General features: G+C 43.7%; 1 protein-coding gene across 5 annotated transcripts in view; it reads right to left on the bottom strand.

Annotated features, from left to right (window-relative positions):
• The window catches only part of TUB (TUB bipartite transcription factor), a 136,446-nt gene that overhangs the window by 64,704 nt on the left and 53,407 nt on the right, over positions 1–18,335 (bottom strand). The window contains exon 1 of one of the 5 annotated variants that reach the window (XM_054200135.1): positions 6,663–7,047. The exons of 1 other annotated variant lie outside the window; for it this stretch is intronic. In XM_054200135.1, coding sequence (XP_054056110.1) covers positions 6,663–6,700 — 38 coding nt within the window. In that variant the 5' untranslated portion in view covers positions 6,701–7,047. Of the gene's footprint in view, positions 1–6,662; positions 7,048–18,335 lie in introns of those variants that run through there. 3 more of the 5 variants (XM_054200136.1, XM_054200137.1, XM_054200139.1) reach the window with 3 other exon arrangements.

Genomic DNA, 18,335 nt, shown 5'->3' on the forward strand with positions numbered 1-18,335 from the left:
AGTCTGAAAGCTACTTCTGCTGTAATCACTGAAAGTAAAGATATATTATGGCTTCTTATTAATGTAAAAGGAGAAAATACAAATACATCTAGTAAATAATTTAATTGCAGAGCAAACTGAGCATTTAAAGACCTTCCTAAATGTCACAAAGTTACGCAATGTAGACATAAACTAAAATTATTCAGTAGCTCACCCGCAATACATCCACAGTTACTGAACATGTATAAAGCAAAAAAAGCTACATTACCATCAAGAATTACATAAAACAAGATGGTGTAAAACAGCTATGTCAGCAAAAAAGTTTCATCTTTTATCACATGTACTCATCCTGTTCCAAGATAACTACTCCAGTCTTTCCACTTTCTCCCATAGTTACCTTTGCACACTCTATACACCCTTCTGCGGGAGCACATTTCCTTGTCTAGTTAAGTCAGTATCCCCTTCCTTCCCATTTCCTTAAGAACAGAATAGTCAAAAGAAGTTGATGATCATATGTCTGTAACAAAAATTAAAGCAACAAGAAGTATGCCAACAGTCACCCTCATCTTTCTGCTTGTATTTTGTGCCCTTTTGTAGCTGTCCTCTAAACTGACGCTTCTTCAGACTGAAGACCATCTTGCTGTATACCTGCATACTATTAGCGTAATACAGATGATAACAGAGCCCAGAGAGGTGTTATATTCTCAGCTGAGAGTCCTCAGAACTTGCTGGTATCGTCCTGCCACTACATCGTGGTAAAAGAGATTGCAAACCAGAGAGAGAACAGTTCTTCAGTTCCCCACTAGCCCCCCCCGCCATTTGTGTGACACAGACTATCACCCAGAAGGGCATCTCCTGATCCCAGTTACTGGCCTTCATATACTGCAGTAACAAAAGCTTCAGCAAGAGCTGAGATATTAAATAAACACTGATTTTTAACATCCAAGCTTAAAGCAATAATCTTTGAATAATCTGCTGCAGATACTGAAATTAAATTCTTGATAATCTGCAAAAAAAATAATTTTGGCTTAAAAAAATTGCACACAGTACTAACTATTGAAGTAATATAATGAGAAACTGGAATGGATTTATTCGAAAGTTACAAACAATAAAATACAAATCAAAGAACAAACATTTACAGAGAAGGGTACCATATAGCTGGCAAGACAGAATCCTATTTTCGTGAATAATCTCTAAGCAGGAAAGAGAGAAGAAAGCAAAAAAAAGAGGCAAGGAGAGCAAGACGTAGGAACAAATGACAAAAAGAAATCTGCTCATAAAGAGAAAGAACAGAGAACCATGAATTAGAAAATAAGTCATTAGTATGAGGGGAAGAGGTACAAGGAGGAAGTGTGAAAAGATCCCGCTCTCTAGAATGACAATTTTTAGTTACTAATAAAAAGTACCACCTTCCAGAAAAGCTGCTGCTTGCATGTCTAAGGAAAGACCAAAAAGCCTCAGGCATAAGAGTCAAAATTGTCCGACTCGGGGAACTGCAAGAGGAGCCATAACATTTTATATCCACTTTCTGGCTGTGATCCCAATCTGGCACAGATGGCTTCTAAATGATTGCCACTGCCAGAACCCTGCAAATGACTGTCGCTACCAGAAACCCACTGGCCTATTACGAAATGAGCTTTAGCCTTGATCTGGATGTTGACGCTGCAAAGGTGGTGGGGGGTCACAACACTATAGGACGGTGCAACTTATCTGTCATACGGCCCAAAGCGCACCCTGCAAGAGGTGGCAAAGCCCCTTACTTACATCCACCTTTGGCACACTGCAAAGCACAGGACGACCAGGTTTCGCTCCCAGCCCTGATGCTAATCTCCCTTGAGCCTTGTCCCATTTCCATTTAAGCCAATTCCCTGCAACTACCACAGGTCTCTGTTTCCCTCACTGGTAAAACTGAAGTGATACTTTATTCTCCTCGCCTCTCTTTTCTGCCTGGTTGATTTAGGCTATCAGCTTCAGGGTTGCAATTGCCTCTGACGATGCGCTTGTACAGCTCCCTACCACTGACGCTGGGCAGAGCTGGACTTTGATCTTAGCTGGAGTCTCTTATGCACTACAGCAGTAACACCCTATGTAAGAGCGCAGACCCCCAATTAGGGGAGAACTCAAACATTTTAAAAGCACACGGCTCGGCTAATTTTATACATCGCAATAACCTGAGACTAGACAGTCTAATTTAGAGCAGAGACACACGCTCTTTGTACCCTTTTCTTTAGAAAAAGCAGTGCTCTCATAAATTATCGATGCCGTTCCCCACCACAGGCAGCTGGGAGCGAGCTTGCCTGCATTGCGATGCTCTCAGTCACAAACTGCACCTTGCAGCGGGGCGAGCACTCTACCTGCACTGCTGCCGTTAGAGTGTTGAGGCTTAAATAATACACCAATACCTCAAATAAATGCACAGAAACAAGTGTGGGACATCTTCAGTCTTCAAGCCTGTTCCAGGACTTGTTTACACATCACACTTTCAGAAATTCTTATCTGCTCTAATTGCCATGATTCATGAATTTCCAGCACAGCTCTGCTCCACAATTTTCACCCAACTGCAATCCTTCACTCTGCAAATAAATAACTAGTGACTGTTTATAGCTGTGATATCTAAGCACAGCCTTAAAACTTCAGAGCAAATTCATAAAAGCTATAAACGATTGAGTATAATAAAAAATGTCACAGGTAATGTATATTATTACCATCATCATGTATATATCAAGAGGTATTATGCCACTGCAAATGCACGCTGTGTAATCTGCTTTACACAGCACCCTCCACGCGCAGTGCCAGACCCCCGGCAGCACAGTTCACAGGTTGCCTTGGGCTATGGCAGGTTTATCCGCACAAACCAAGTCTCAGTAGCATTACAGAGATGCTTTGCAGAGAACTCTGGGGACTCGCGGCAAATCTATTCCTGTGTGGACCGCACTTTTCAGCTGACAACGTTTATATATTTCTTATTAAGCAGGTTAGACGGTTTTGCAAATGCTGCTTTTTAAGTTATAGTATTGAGATGTATTGTTAAAGAAGCAGGTGAAAACATAATAACTAATAATAATAATAGGAAGTGGGACCTTACTGTGACTAAGTGTATTGACAATTTTATCTTGGCTAGCAACAGTTTCGTTTAACTACAGTTATGTAGTATGAGGAATATGCTTGCTTATACAAGACACACCAGCATAAAATGAAAATGAATATGTTAATTTCAGAAACTCTATAAATTAAAAATGAGTTCAGGAAAAAGATAGAAACCAAAAAATACATATTTTTGAACTAAAAAGCTGAACTCCTATGAATCTGTAATGCCTCCCAGGTGTTTCTGCTTTGTATTTTCTACTGGAAGCTGCTAAAGGATACCAAAGGAAAACACTACTGTGCTTGAGACCATAATTCCTAAGGAAGCTACATCTTACTCTTAATTGCCATCAGGAATCACTTTGGGGTTGGAGGCAGCTACATGAACTGCAACTGATTTTTTACTTGAGTCTAAACTATTTTGATCCTTTATAATAAAGGTCAGAAAAGCTGTTAAAATTGTGTTCAATTTAAAAAATAATTCCTAGCTTGTTGTACCTGGTGTGTAGCTTCATGTGAGTATGGACTTAATCATATGCTTGAATTTCTGTCTACAAAATGGTGTCATGAAAATAGCTGCAAAATATTTACTTTTAAAAATAATTTGTCAATTGTATTTGATACCATTAGTGAAATCAAATCTCTTTCAACCTATGACTGTTAATGTTTCAAAAGCAGAATACATAAGAGAAGAAAAAAAAGACATAAAGGGCAAAATACCAAAATTGCAAATTCACAAACAATATAAATTTTTTATCCACCTCAGCGTGAGAAAGCTAGGACTGACACTGAAAGTGTTTTTTGTTATTTTTTTGTTAACCCACTCAAAACGTTCTCAGCACCATAAAAGTGGAAGTATAATCTGTTTTGTGAGTTTTGGACATGCACGTGGATTGTTTAATGAGTTGTACAAGACACAGGCAGAACTGATTCCTTCTGGCTCATTTCACTTGTAAGGAAAAATATGACATTTTTCTAAAGAAAAAAACACTTATCTGCTTGAATTAATTCAGGTATATAGCTGCATGTACCTTCAATTTCTAGGAGGAGCAGTATAGGTTTAGGAGTCATGCTACCGTTTTAAAGTCCATGCCAAAGTTGAAACAGCTTTTGCCAAGCCCAGAGAAGGGCTTGCAGCATTTTCCAGCACACTGTACACCAGCAAGGCTCTGGCTACGTCCCATACGTCTTTACAGACTTCAGCATGCCCATCAGCCTGTGCTCTGTGCCCCGCGCTAGCAGCAGTGACATTGTGGGCTGTCACATGCCACCCGGGCCATAAAGAACGCAGGGAACAGGCCTCCAGGCTTGGACAGTCAACAACCATTGAACTCACTACAGTAAACAAGAATCTGAAGCAACAGAGCAGATAAGCTCGGGGCATTTTGCTCCCGGAAAGATGAACTATTCCAAGGGGTGGACATCAGGCTTCTCCCTCACCTCGTGTATTTCACTCTTAATTTACTTATTTGACCTAATTTACTAATAAAGTGTTTTCATGTGTAATCTCAGTCATATATGCTTTCAGAAACTATTGTTTCTTGGATAAGTACATTTAGGGGATCCTGGAGGATGCTTTAAACAAGCAAGTTCAATGAGATTTGCAGTGATATACCTCTAACTCAGGAATTAGCCCTATAGACTGAAAAAGAAGTCAACTCCATGAGAGTTTAGAAGCCTAAACAAAGACACTTCAGAGCAGAAGCATGGTTTGTTTGCCTTTTGGTTTGGGGTGGTCCTCAGCAGTTTCTGGCCATAAACATATGGTTAACATTCAAGAATAATATTATATTAGAAAAGACATGAGTATCATCAGATCTGTGTTTCTCTGAAGATCTACTGCTTTGTCTCCCTTTGCTTCTCTGAACTGCACTGAGCAGAAACAGAAGAGATGTTTTGTTTCTCTCTTCAAGGCTACTGCTACAAAAGCCCTCAGCAAACTTTTGGCATTGGCCTCTGCAGAGCCTTGTGTACAATGAGAAAACAGAGAAACAGTCACTCTGCTGCTGGGAAGAACCATGAACAGCTGTTCTTCTGGTATTTTTGCCTTCATTACAAGGCTTCAAATTGCATCAGAATGCACGCGCTAGTCATTTTTGAAGCCTTAGTGCCAATTCCTTATATCTTTCCAAAACACATGGTCTGAAAAAGCTGCCGGAGAAAGCAGCAAAATTCTTGGGTTCGTTGTAATCCGTTTTCTTTCTTTCTCGTTCTTCTGTTTATTAGAACTATCACTTGCAGAGATCAAAACAGCAGACTTCCACTTGTGCATCTTTTTTCTTCTGTATTAAGGAGTGATTTATTTGTGTTTACGTTGCACTCATTGTGGCATATGGTCACTACAAATACTGTCATCTAGAATGGGGGAAACTACAACTGATCTGCGTAAACAGCTGTCTTTCTTTGTCTTAAACCGCACTCTGTAAAGATTTTTAATTTCACGATTCTCCACCCAAAAAAAAAAAGGGTTTATGTTACTGTATCCACCTTGTTTTATTTACAATGAAACAAATGAAAGAAACATGCCTTGCTGTCTTATCCAGAACACGTTTTTAAAATGCCTCTGATGTCTTTCTGCAATAATTCAGTTTGAAAAAGAGATTTTAATGAAAACTAAAAAGCCCCACAACGTTAACGTGGCTCCGAAGAGCGGATTCAGAAGCGGCTTTACTGTTGTTCCACAGCACGGCACGGCCCGGCCCATCCCGCCGGGAGCGAACCCTCCTTCGGCTGGCGCCCTCCTCGCACCGGCAAGTCAGAAACAAACTATTCTCCGCGTGCCAGCACCAAACGCTGCCGCCGCTCCAACACCGCGCGCCGGGGGCAGGCACGGGCAGGCCGCCGCCGAGCCCACCCCGGCACTGCCAGGCGAAGGGGGACCGAGCGGGGCTCCGCAGGGCGAGCGGGGCTCGGCGCGTCCCCGGGGCCGGGCCCGGTGCCGGCGACCGCCGCTGACGCACGGGGCTCTGGGGCAGCCGCCGCCGCTGGCGGCTCCCGTAGCTTATGGCAACGGCGGAGCCAATGGCAGCCGGCCGCCGGGCGCTGCCATGGCGATCCCGCTCCTCGCCATGGCGGCACCACCGGCCGCGGGGAAGCGCCGGCCGCGCCCGGCCCGCCGCCCCGCGGAAGGGGCAGGGAGCGCCCGCCGGCGGGGGCCGGGGTCTCCGCGGCCGCCGGCCGCCACCGGCGGCGCAGCGCTCCGGTCCCTCCTTCCGGGGGGGCGCCGCGGCGGATGCAGGGAGGGAAGCTCTCCCGCTGCGCGGCTCTCCCGCTCTCCGCCGGGCTGACAGCTCTCCCCACAGACGGGCCGATGAACTTCGCCGAGCGGGACCGGCCCGAAGTTGGGTGACGGGAGCGGGACCCCCGGACCGAGAGCAGGCACCGGGGCCGGTTTGCCACCCGCTCCACCCGGCGGCACCCACCGCCTTCCGGCCGCTCCCCGGGCAGGGTCCGGCCCCCCCGGCCCCGCCGCCGAGGAACGGGGTTCCGACGGCGACCCCCCGAGGGGCAGCCGCTCCAGACCAGGAGCGGCCCCAGTCCCTCCGGCCGCCGCCCGCGCCGCCCCACCCGCCGTCCCCCGGCGGGGGTCCCCCCGCTACCTGTAAGGGATCCAGTCCGCCTGGTGCCTTGAAGTCATCTCTCCCCGGCGACGCTGCCCAGAGCCGAGGAGGGGGATGCGGCCGCTGCTGCCCGAGTCGGAACCCGCCACGGCGCGGGCAGCATCCTCCGTCCGGGGCGGGGGCGGACGGCGCGCCGGTTATCCCGGCAGCGGCCGCAGAAACATCCCCCCGGGGAGGGCTCCCAGCGGCGGGCCGGGCTGCATGGGGAGGGGGGCGGCCGGGGGCAGCGGGAGGCGGCTCCCAGCCCTTCCTCCCTGCCCGGAGCGGCGGCTGAGCCGGGCACCGGCGCGGGGGAGGGGGGCGCGGGAGGGGGCGGAGGAAGGGCCAGCGGCGGGCAGGGAAAGGCAGGGCAGCAGCACCGCGTCCCCGCCGCCGCTACCCGCCTGCCCCCCCGCTGCCGCCGCCGCCGCGCTGAGGCATCGCCAGGGCGAGGCGGGCCGCGCCGGGCCGAGCCGCCCTCCGCGCCGGGCCCGCCCCTGCCCCGTCAGCCGCGCTGCCACTGGGCATGTGCGGGGCCGCGGCCGGCGAGGGCCAGGCCGGGCGCGGCGCGGCTCGGTTCGGTGTGCCTGGCGCCGCCCCCGCGGCGGGTAACGGCCGGGCCCTGAGGCGGGCCAGGGCCCTCGCAGCCCCCTGAGGCGGGGGAGAGGTGCGAGGAAAGCTCAGCCCCAGCTCAGGCTCTTCTCAGTCCAGCCCTGCCGGCAAAATCTATAAATTTTAGTAACTCGCCCCCGAAATGGCTGAGCAGCCGTGGCCCGGGGTCTGTTAGCAAAAGCTTAACACGACCCTTAAGGGAAAATTCATGTTTTGTGTTCGCCAAGGCCGGACTGGCCCCTCACGGCGATGCAGGCCCGCTGGGACATGGTGGCCACAGCTTAACTCTGCTGGCCCTGGGGTGGCCACCAGCACCAGAAGCTGTTTGGGGAAGCCGTGGCAGAAGGCTAAGTCTGGCCGGGAGCAGAGCGCAGCCTCAGCTCCCTGAGGAACCCAGCTTTTGGTACACAACTCGTCTTACAGGCAGCCATCCACTCGTCCCAGCAAGACCAGCTCGGCTCCAGCTCTGCAGCCACAGCAGAAGTAAAGCCCATTTACACTATTGACCATGTAAATCCCTGCTCCTCCTCCCATAAGTCTGTGTCAGCTTATAGAAACAGTTTCTGACTTTGTAGAAAAAAAAACATGATCTGAAGGAACAAGGAATTAGTGAAAGATGAGGATTAATGAAAAATATAATCTCTATTTGCTTTGAATAATGGCAGTCTGGCCCCTAGTATCTCAGAAGTTTTGTTGTAGGTAACATTTGTACTGTGTATGGAGGGGATATTTAAAGAAAAGACTGTTACGAGTTAGCTTGAAGTCACCTTTTCACACAGATCAGGCATAGTGGAATAAACCACCAGAGAGTTCAGTGTGGCACCCACTGTACCCTGGACAGGCTAAGATGGAGAGGGGCACCTAAGTGACAGACGTGAAGCTGTGACCTGCTAAGCCATCCCCAAATAGCAACGCTGGGCTTTGGCTTGATGGCGTGAGCTCATGTGGAAGAAGGGTACGGTACAGGTGATCCCATTGCAAAGTATTGCAGAATTAGAAAGAAGGGTGAATGATTAAGGCTGTGGGAAGGTGCGCATTTGAGCAGAGAGTGAGTAAAAATGTTCACCTAAGAAAACAGAGATGGGGTTAAAAGTAAGTGTCTAGAAATAGTAGAGAAGAACAGTAGAAAAAGAACTTTTGTTCTGGTTTTATAGCATAAAAGCAAAGGAGACTATTATAATTTAGCAAATTAAAAACAGATTGAAGGAGATACTTTTTCAGGCAACATAACTGTATGGTAGAGTTCACTACCAAAGAACACGGCTGGGGCCAGGAAGCCAGCAAGAGTTAACAGAAGATGACATGCTTGACAGATAACAGAAATGTCACCATGTTCTTCACTGTCATAAACTTTAGAGAGGCTAATTTGTTTTAAAGCCAGAGACTGCAATTTAAACATTTTCCAGAAGTGAAAATGAGATCTACCTTTAAGGAAGAATTCTCCACATCCATGTGGATAAGACAATTTGCTGCTTTCGTGACCAGCACCAGGCATTGGCCTTGGCAGACCTCCGTTCCAGTCAGGCACAATCTGGAACTGTACAACACCACCACCTGGCAGTGTTATTAGCGTGAGGCTGCAGAAGATCCCATCTCCGGGTACTAAGCTGCGTGCTTTTTAAGCATGCCCATTTGCTGAGGCTTCTGTAGAAAAGAAGACAGATGAAAACTTGAAGACTTTCATGTCTTCGGAGTCAAAAGCTCTCAAGAATGATGATTAGAATATCTATTTTCAAAAAACCACAAGTGTAAAGTCTGATAGATGAGCTAAAGCACACACATCAAAAAGATCCCTCTGAACCTCTGACTAATATGAAATATGGAAGTCCTTTGCTGTCATTAAAACAGCCCAAGACCATGTTTCTTTTTTTTTTTTCAATGAATACAAAGCATATGGGGTTACTAGACGTTCAAAATGGGAGACGGTCAGGGCGTCCTGGAAGATGGGGGTGCAAAGAGCATAATGTCCATCTAGGGAGAGCTGACACAGAGGAGAAGAAATATCAGGAAAATTCTATGGGGAGAAGGGAGGACAATTCTCTGATGTTTTATCCGCTTTTGTAGGGTTTACTTAGGCTCCCAAACTCTTCCTCATCCTCCCTGATTCTCCATCATCCCTTTACCACCTTGAGTCACTTGTTTTTATACTGCCTCACTCTCCAGCTTTGGTTCTTTCTCAGTGGCAATGCACTGCCCCCTGAGCAGAGCAGAAAGGTTCCAACTCACCAGTCTCCTCTGGACGTCACTCTGCTTTGTCTACGTGGCACACAGAGCTAACAGGGCAAGAGTTGAAGAGGAATCCTTGCCAGGAGGATGACCACGGTGTTCATTTTGCTGTGTAACAAGCCTCAAGATTGCCCCTGAGGTGCAGATACACTCACTGACATTTCTAATGATTTTCAGCAGCCAGAGAAGACCTGGCTTTTGCAGGTGCCAGTTTCCTCAAGTACTACTACAACAAAAACTAGGGAAAAATTCCAGCATGTAACAAATAACCCTGACTTCCAATGATGATTTCTAGGTGCTATCTGTAAAGAGACTTCTCAAAAGACGTGCTTAATTAGTTTCAGATACCAGCCTGATGGGCAAGACAGTCTATTAGAAAAAGAGCACTTTCCAGGTTCAACGATGGATATACGAAACAGATGGAAAGGAGCAATGTGGTTGCAAACCTAGCTCCTCCGCCGCCAAACATGTCTCACCGAGTACCACCTTCCTCTGTGTAGTGTGCTACCTTTCCAATTATTCCTATTTTGTCCTCTACGTAAAAGAAGTGTCCTACTAATAATACAATAATAACAATGAATAATACAACACAACTGTATCTAGCAGTTGAAAACACCTGCATTTGCAACTGAAAGCCTTCTGGCAATCTGGGTAGAGAGCAAGACATCAAAGCAGGAGGACTCTGCTGAAAGGGAGTTGGGAGAACCAAAGCAAGCAGTAAAATAAGAAACTGATGTAAGCTCTTTCCTAAATGTACAGATTAATAACTTTTAAAAGTCTAATTTTGCCACGATGGGGGAATAAAGTTCTTATAATTTAGCCCATGAAAAAAAAAACCCACAAACAAATAGTAAATGTATATACTGATTTGAAAAAGTGCACAGGTTATCTCTCATAGAGAGGTTTTTATCTATCTATATTCCTATTGTTCCTCTTTCTAGAGCCACTGTTGCTTCTGCAGTAGTGAGCACGGCACTGTTCAGAGCTTGTGTGCTACAGGTAGAAGGGTCTGCGTGTTGTGTGGCTTAGAACGTTTCCTACACCTCATAGCTGCTATAGTGGGCTCGGGGTATGTATTGAATTGAATTCCTGACTCATTTGCATTTTTAGCTGACCTGAAAGAGGGTTGAATTTAGAAAAAGGAAAAGAATAGTAATGAACACCATAGATTTTCTTATTTCTAGGTCCATCCTGGGTTTATGCTGTGGTGTAACACCCATCCTAACTCACAGTTCTAACCCATTCATAAGACATGTGAGAGACTAATTCAATCTTTACTTTTTAGTTCTTTTAAAAGGGCAAAAGCTGACAGTTTCTTGTCTCTGGATCAGCTAAAGCATAGTGCTGAAAACACTCCTATCTGTCATTTTATAGCTTACAATAGCACAAACAGAACAGATTTGGCACAAGCATGTAAGGAGATTCTGGGTTTTTCTTTATTGGCGTGGACATTTCTAATATTAAGCTCCAAATGACAAGGAATAGGGATGTGTTTATGCTGGCATAACTACAGAAGCGGTTGTGTTTAGATTTTTCCATTCCAATATATCTAAAATCAGCCTATCATATTTGAAGTAAAGCCATGCCAAATAAAACTTATCTGCATTCATTACAAATCTAGAGTTGCTAACAAAGTTCATGAACTTTTCTGTATAAAGCTCAGATCAGTTGTGAGGGTATCTAGGATATTTTGTTTGTTTCTTTGTTCATTTGTTTGAAAATCAAACTGTGCAACTAACCATAGCCAGATGCAAAAGCCGAGGTTTTGTATAGTGAGCTGAAATTCAGCAAGTTCAGTGGATTTCTTCCCAAGCAGTGAGTTCTGGAATGTATTAAAACAAATTCAGAATAAACTCCAGAGATGATAATAGGGCATTAAAACTTTCACAAATCAAAAAAGAAGAAAATGCTTACAAAAAGAGAATTAAATCAAAGCCTTGAATGGTAATTTTAACCATAAACACTTCAATAATACCAAAGACATGAGAGAGATAATGCTGCTCGTGGTCATGGGCTTTGGATGAGGCTTGTGCCAAGTTCACTGTCCTTGTGCCTTAAATAGAAAGAAGACCAGGTTAAATCTTGTTTCCCTAGTAAGAAAAAAAGGCATTATTTTTGATAACCCAATTTCAACTATAACAAGAAAATTTTGTGGTAAAGGTGAAGAATTTGGAGATGAAACTCTGGGAAGGAGACAAATTGGTATATGGAAGATTTATTGCAGCCTTTACAGCGTTGATCCTCTCTATCTCTCCATGGAAGCTCACTTTTCCTTACTGTATTTCATATATTCTCATTCCAATAAGTACATTTCTGTTTCTTTATTGTGAGGCTGTGAAGCATAAATACCGATTGCTACCACACCGAAATAAAATCTATTCTGCAATAACAGAATAGAGTTCCCTCGCCACCCAGAGTGATTTTTCACTTTAGTTGCTTCAGTCTGAACTTGCCTGGCTCCACTGAGATCCTGTCTAATATCAGGTTTTTTACAGTTAATATCAAGCTGACACCTACATCTACATATTTCTGTAAAATAAGTAAGTATGAGAAAATGTTAACTTTTGAGGAGTGAAAGTTGTTAAGCCCACTTTGCCAGCACTAGAAATCAAACCTTGTACACCACGGTCGTGGTGTTTGTCACTGATGCCCTGCATTCAGCGCCTGCTGGACAAGTTTTTAGTTCAGTCTGATAGCAGGTTCTATAACAACACTTAGCATCTCTCTCAAAATCTTGCACTGGATATATCCAATGCTCTGATTCCCTACTGTAAGTAATAAACCTTGTTACTCAGGTGGAAACAAAGTCTCTTGCACAGAGACAGACTAACCTACGTGACTGCTGTACATAAAGTCACCGAAACTTGAGTAAGAAACTAGTATAATCATAATTAGAGCTCCTGTCATCTTTGGAATTGCTGTCCCATTGAACACGCTTATCTAAATCCAGTGGGACTGCTAGAAGTGGATTCTGCTTTATATTCCCTTCAGACTCCCCTTTTTACTGCCCTCTAACATTATTCCTACATCCTGATACCTAAAATGATTGTTCATGAAGGATGAATTTTCCTGTGATAGTACTTAAATACAAAATTGGATAATCCTATCCCATTTCAGCATACTATTTCACATCGGTTTTGCTTTCAAAGGTTTCTTTTTCCTTTGAAGGTTATTATTAAACCAAATTTTACACAGTAATTTTACTCTCATCTCTTGCACTGGTGCTTTTTGAACTTTTCTGAACCATTCACACTATTTACACGTCACTCAAGGCTGTTAGAATACCAAGTAAAAAAGACATATTTTCAAAAATTCTCCCTTGCCCAAAGTACATGTCTCTCTCCTATAAGACAGGTCTAGATTCACGGCAAACCAAATGCCAGTTTACGGCCTGGAAAATTATAAGTCACTTTTTGTTTGTTTTTCCCTTCTAAAAATCAAGGGTAGTTTTCAGTTCTGACACTTTTGTGGGTTTTTATTTTCACAGAATCACAGGATGGATGGCAATGGAAGGCAATGGAAGGCATCTCTGGAGATCATTTTGTCCAACCCCTCTGCCTAGAGCCAGGACAACTACAGCAGAGCTGTGTTCAGGCAAGTTTTTCATCATCTCCAAGAATGGAGACTGCAACTTCTCTGGGCGGCCTGTGCTACTGTTTGACCAGCCTCACAGTCAAAATGTGTTGTCTTATGTCTACATGGAATTTCCCGTATTTCAGTTTGTGCCTGTTACTCATTTTGTTCCTCTGAACTAAGATGCATCATTTTGCACTCAACCAGCAAGAAGGGAACATATTGCATCTCCCTTTGTCCTCCTGGCAAGTCCAGAGGACCCTGAGGTGTCTTCTCAGGACAAAAGCAGGCTCTTTCAACTCAGACTGGGAGAGCCATGCTAAAATTCTCGTTAACTGGTAGCAAACAGTAGCATGTCTTAGCCTGCTTAGTCTCAACCCCAAACTGTTTCTTCTTTTCTTTGCAGCATGGTGAGTAAGCAACTGTACTTAATACAGCAAAACCTCAGGATTAACCTGAAACTAAGTACATCCTTCATAACTGTTCTGTAAAAGCATGTATAGGCATTACTTCCAGTTAATGTAAATCAAAAAAAGTCCATTGAAATTATAGATCTTAAACTGTCTACCCCCGCTGAGGATATAGCTTTAAATGTTCATGCTTAGCTATTGGGGAGCTAGACAAAAAACCAAACAAAATCCTCTCTAATCTCAAAGAAGTTTCCAACTCGTGGATGTTTCAAACTCAGACATGACTTATCTGCCCTTAAAAGCTGTTAACTTCACCTGACAATGAGCCAGAAAATTGAAGTGCTCCCAGCAGAACTTGTAAGTAGAACCAGAAATGCTTTGCCATAAGTGTTCGTTTGGAACATCATGATAATGACCTTCTCATTTTATACCCTCCAGATTTCTTCTTCCATCAAACTTGATTACTCAAAGAAGTCAGTTTGTTTATTAAAAAAAAAAAAGAGCCACGGGTTTTGAAAGAATTAACGTTCCGTTACACTTTAGCACAGAGTTGCAATCAAATTAAAATAAGGTTGAGTTCACTGTACAAGGAGAAAAGATTTGAATGGTTTTGTTTGCAGTCAAAGCAGCTCGAAAAATAGGAAACTAGCTTTAGAATAGCTGAACGTTTTTATAACTAGAAAACATTCTACAGTCTTCAGGGTCTTCAGATGATATTTAAGATTAAATAGTATGAAGTATGAAGTTATTGTTTTCATTTGCTTGCTTTAAAATTGTGTAGTTAGTAAAACTTCTCAAAAGGAGCAGGAATAAGAATTTAAATTATTGTTTTGCTGCTCTCGTTCCAGTAGAATGGGTTAAATATATTTGAGCTTGCAATGGAAACACCTGATTTTCCTTCAGAATTTGTGCAACCTATTAGCTTGACTTACTGCAATCATCTGTACTTCTGGCCAATATATGATACTATTCATAATATGACTGCTTTACGTCATCTTTTTAATGCAATAAAATGCCGCATTCACGTTAGAGATGATAAACTGAGGCAGGAGCTAGATTACTTAGGTTGCCTACATCTATATAGAAAGTCTCTGGATAAGCTAGGAATTGATCAGCTGATCTTCTCTGAAACATCCATCTACAGTGCATACAAATTATATTCTGTGCCAAGTGCTTTCCGAGTCCTCCGCATTTGCCAGTACAAGGACAAGATGAGAGTGCATTGCTTACTCAGTGTTTCCCTGAATTACAATCTAATGCAACTGGTAATAATTTCAAATACACAGATACACTAAATTAACTTAAACAGTTGGCTGAGAATTTCTGTTTGCAAGAGCTATTAACATTATTGATTTCACCACACTATTTTTTCACTTTACCTCAATAGATGACTGAAGCTGTGGCCAAATAGTTCAGCATAAGCTAAATGTGAGACACTGTGTTCAATAACCTGGTCCAGCCTAAAGAGACATTTTTTTGTTATGTTTTAGCATATTCTTATAAAATGTTTTAGTTCACTGTTCAGCAGGTTCTCAGTGATTTGGCTGTGAGAGTTTAACAGATACTTGCCGGGCAGCTCCCAGCTTCCACCGGGCAGTTTCTCTTTGACTGGTGAAGAGGTAGCTCCCTATGTGGGCACATGGGCACTCCCTGCCTACAGCCTGGGGGTCTCTGTGGGCTCATCATGCAGCCCAGCACCCACCTCCAGCACACCTTCCCACCAACACTTCACCCCCACCCTCCTGCACCCACATGCAGGGACACCTCCCAGGGCACTGCAGATGGCCCTATCTCTTGCCAGCCCCTCTGAAAGGCAACACCTGAAGGGTCTGGCACGAAGCAGGCGAGGTCCTGCCATCTCACAGGGGAGGGCACCTGCATCAGGCCAGACCCTGCTGTGCTGCAGCCCTCGGCACAACACTTCGTTCAGAGGGGGAGAGCCCGATGCCGACCTTATCAGCTGCATCTGGCAGACCATGAGCACGTTTTTCTTATTTACTTCATCAGTGGTTTGAGCTGAGTCCCCACACCAGCAAGTACAAATCAAAGTAGTTTTTTTATGTTATTTTTCCATTAAAAAAAAAAAAGAGGTTGGAGGAACTGTTGTTTGCAAAATACATTTCCTGGCAGCCAGACAGGAAGATAAGCTTTTAAAATTTCCCTTCTAGACATAAAATGCTAAGTGTTTAAGCACCAATTAATTACTAATCAAAAAATACACTCATACCTTCAAAGAGCACTGTAAGGAAAACACAAAGGATCATTAAAATAAGACTTCCACTTTAAAAATTAAATTATTCAAAGAGAGTTTTCTTGCATGGCAGAAGATAAGGTAAAGTAACATTTCTCATGTAATTTTGGGATAAGAATTAAAAACAGGAAATAAATCAAATAGTGAAAGTGAGTTCATGTCTCTGTAGTAAATACGGTATAGAAATTACCTGGATACAAAATTCTCTGGGCCTGTGCAGTTTTTTATATAGGGAGATGACTGTATGAAATCTGTCTGTCTTCTTTTACTCCATTTTGCTTTGTGTAAACCAGTCTTCTTTTTTGGCCTCTCAGACCCTTTTCAGACAACATCTAGTTTCTCCTAAACTACTGTAGGTGGATATATTTGGATGTTGTTCTCTCTAATATCCAATGCAGGAATTGCTACTTTGACTCCTTGGGATTTCTTCACACCTCCTTATCAATGACAGTTCCATGCTCTTCTAAGCCAAGTTCTGCTGCAGCTGCACCGTCCTTGCATTTATACCACATTTTCCTCTCTGTCCTTCCAGTTGCATGGTCAGCGGAGTTCATGTGCCTGGTTCATTCCCATGCCCGTGCCAAACACGGTTATTCAGGTCTGGATCATAACACTGGTAATACAATTGTAACCACATCCTTCAAGCCCCCTTCAGGAGCAGCAAGTTATAAAGACAAACTGACTGAGTGCAGGGATAATTCCAGATTCACCCAAAATCTATTATTTATGACTAAATCAAAAGGAGACTGTGAGATCAACGCAATGTTCCTTCAGTGAATGTGCAGATACAGTACATGCTATGGAGAATGTGAAGCCAGACGGACTATCTGCATTGGTAAAAGATATGATGCATTCACTTAAAAAAAATAAAATGTGAACGCTTAGTCACAGGCCTGGATTTAGTGAGAGGTCTGGGAAGAGGAAAAAAGTAAAGGGCATGAGACAACTGAGAACTTCAGAGTCTGTTATTGCCTTGCTGCTGGTACCACCCGTCATGCCCATTCCTGCACAAATGATGCGGCAGTGTCTCAGTTTACCTTTCTTCCTCTCACAGCTCTGCCTCCTTTTCTTGGATTTAAAGAATCTTTTAAGATTCTTCAGGAAAGATCAAGGTTCAGGTCTTCAGGAAGGGATTTTTACCGTCTCTGCAGAATTGCCCCACCTGCCTCTGGACAGCACAGTTAATCTCTGAGGGCCAGCACACACTTTGGCTGGAAGATAAGCAAGAAGGAAATCTGAGACAAGGAAGAAGTAGAAAAGAGCTGGGGGGAAGGGAGTATTACAAAATGGGAGTGGAGATTAGAAAAAAAAGAAAACAAAACAACAAAAAAATACCAGACTTTTTGCATTTACTAAAAGTCTGTTCCAAAACCATGGATGGCCCTTTTCCCAGAGAGTCCTGGTATGTTTATATATGTTGTATATACGTATAATATACATCCATGTTGTACCTCTAGCAACCATAATGAAGCAATTGCGCATGCTGGATATTTGGCACAGCCGTTTTGCTGCTACACCTGCTGTGTGACTCTGCTCCCTCTCATGGAGTCCTCACCGTAACAACGCCCTTGAGAATCCACTCTGCAAAAAAGCACTGCCTCTTCCTCAGGAGCTGCTGAGCGGTTTCCTCATTCTGACATTTGCTATTTATTAATCCTTGCCTACACCGTCTTCCCTTACATTAGGAAGGTAGTAATGTAACAGCCCGTTTACAAACAGTGCTGTATTGTACTGTAGTAACAGAGGCATGTGTTGAGACACGCTGACTCTTAAGACCTAGAGAAATTCCCTTCTGTGCCTCGCAGCATGTTTTCCAATTTAACTCTCAAGCAGACCCAGTTAACAGTAAGACCCTTCCTTTATACAGAAATGTCAAAGTGAAACCAAGATTCAGTGAAAGAAATTAAGTCAAGGAGAAACAGAAAAAAACCAACCAGTCCAGAGAACACTGAAAAAGTTCACTAAGGGGGAATAGGCAAATTGATGTGGAAAAGGAGACAAAAACAGAGGGGGAAAAAATATATAAAAAATAAACCCAGAGAACAGGGGACTCAGGTCTAGAAGACAGAGTTGGAGTTAATAGACTGAATATAATCAGAGAAATTACACACAAAAGGTCCATATATCATCAGGCTGGGAAAAAAACCAAAACTCTACAATAATGAAAAGCCTCCCAAAATACCGCACATTGTAATAGGATATTGGAGTAAGTCAGTCAATTAGAAACGAGTCACAGTTGAAATATGCAAAGGTATGCAACACCTCAAGGGGGACAGAAGACGATGGTGGGTATTGAGCCTTTTTTTTTTCTATTTGGCAACTTCTTACCACTTGATGGCAATGAGTTTTGTTGCACAAAACATGCCAGCCATACAGTAAATGCGCAACACTTGAAAGGAAACATACTGCATATTTTTCTGAATGGCAGATTTGACTTCAAATTGTCTTTTAAAAATGAATCAGTCTATAGCAAAATATACTGTGTGCTAAATTCTACTGAAAGTAGTCAGCCTTACAGAATGTTGTTCTTGGAGATTATATATTTCCCTACCATTTGCCCTAGCTATCAAATATTAGTTGAAGAGTTCTTTTTTTCCCTTT

This window comes from Rissa tridactyla, chromosome 4, assembly GCF_028500815.1.
Source record: "Rissa tridactyla isolate bRisTri1 chromosome 4, bRisTri1.patW.cur.20221130, whole genome shotgun sequence".
NCBI classification, from domain to species: domain Eukaryota; kingdom Metazoa; phylum Chordata; class Aves; order Charadriiformes; family Laridae; genus Rissa; species Rissa tridactyla.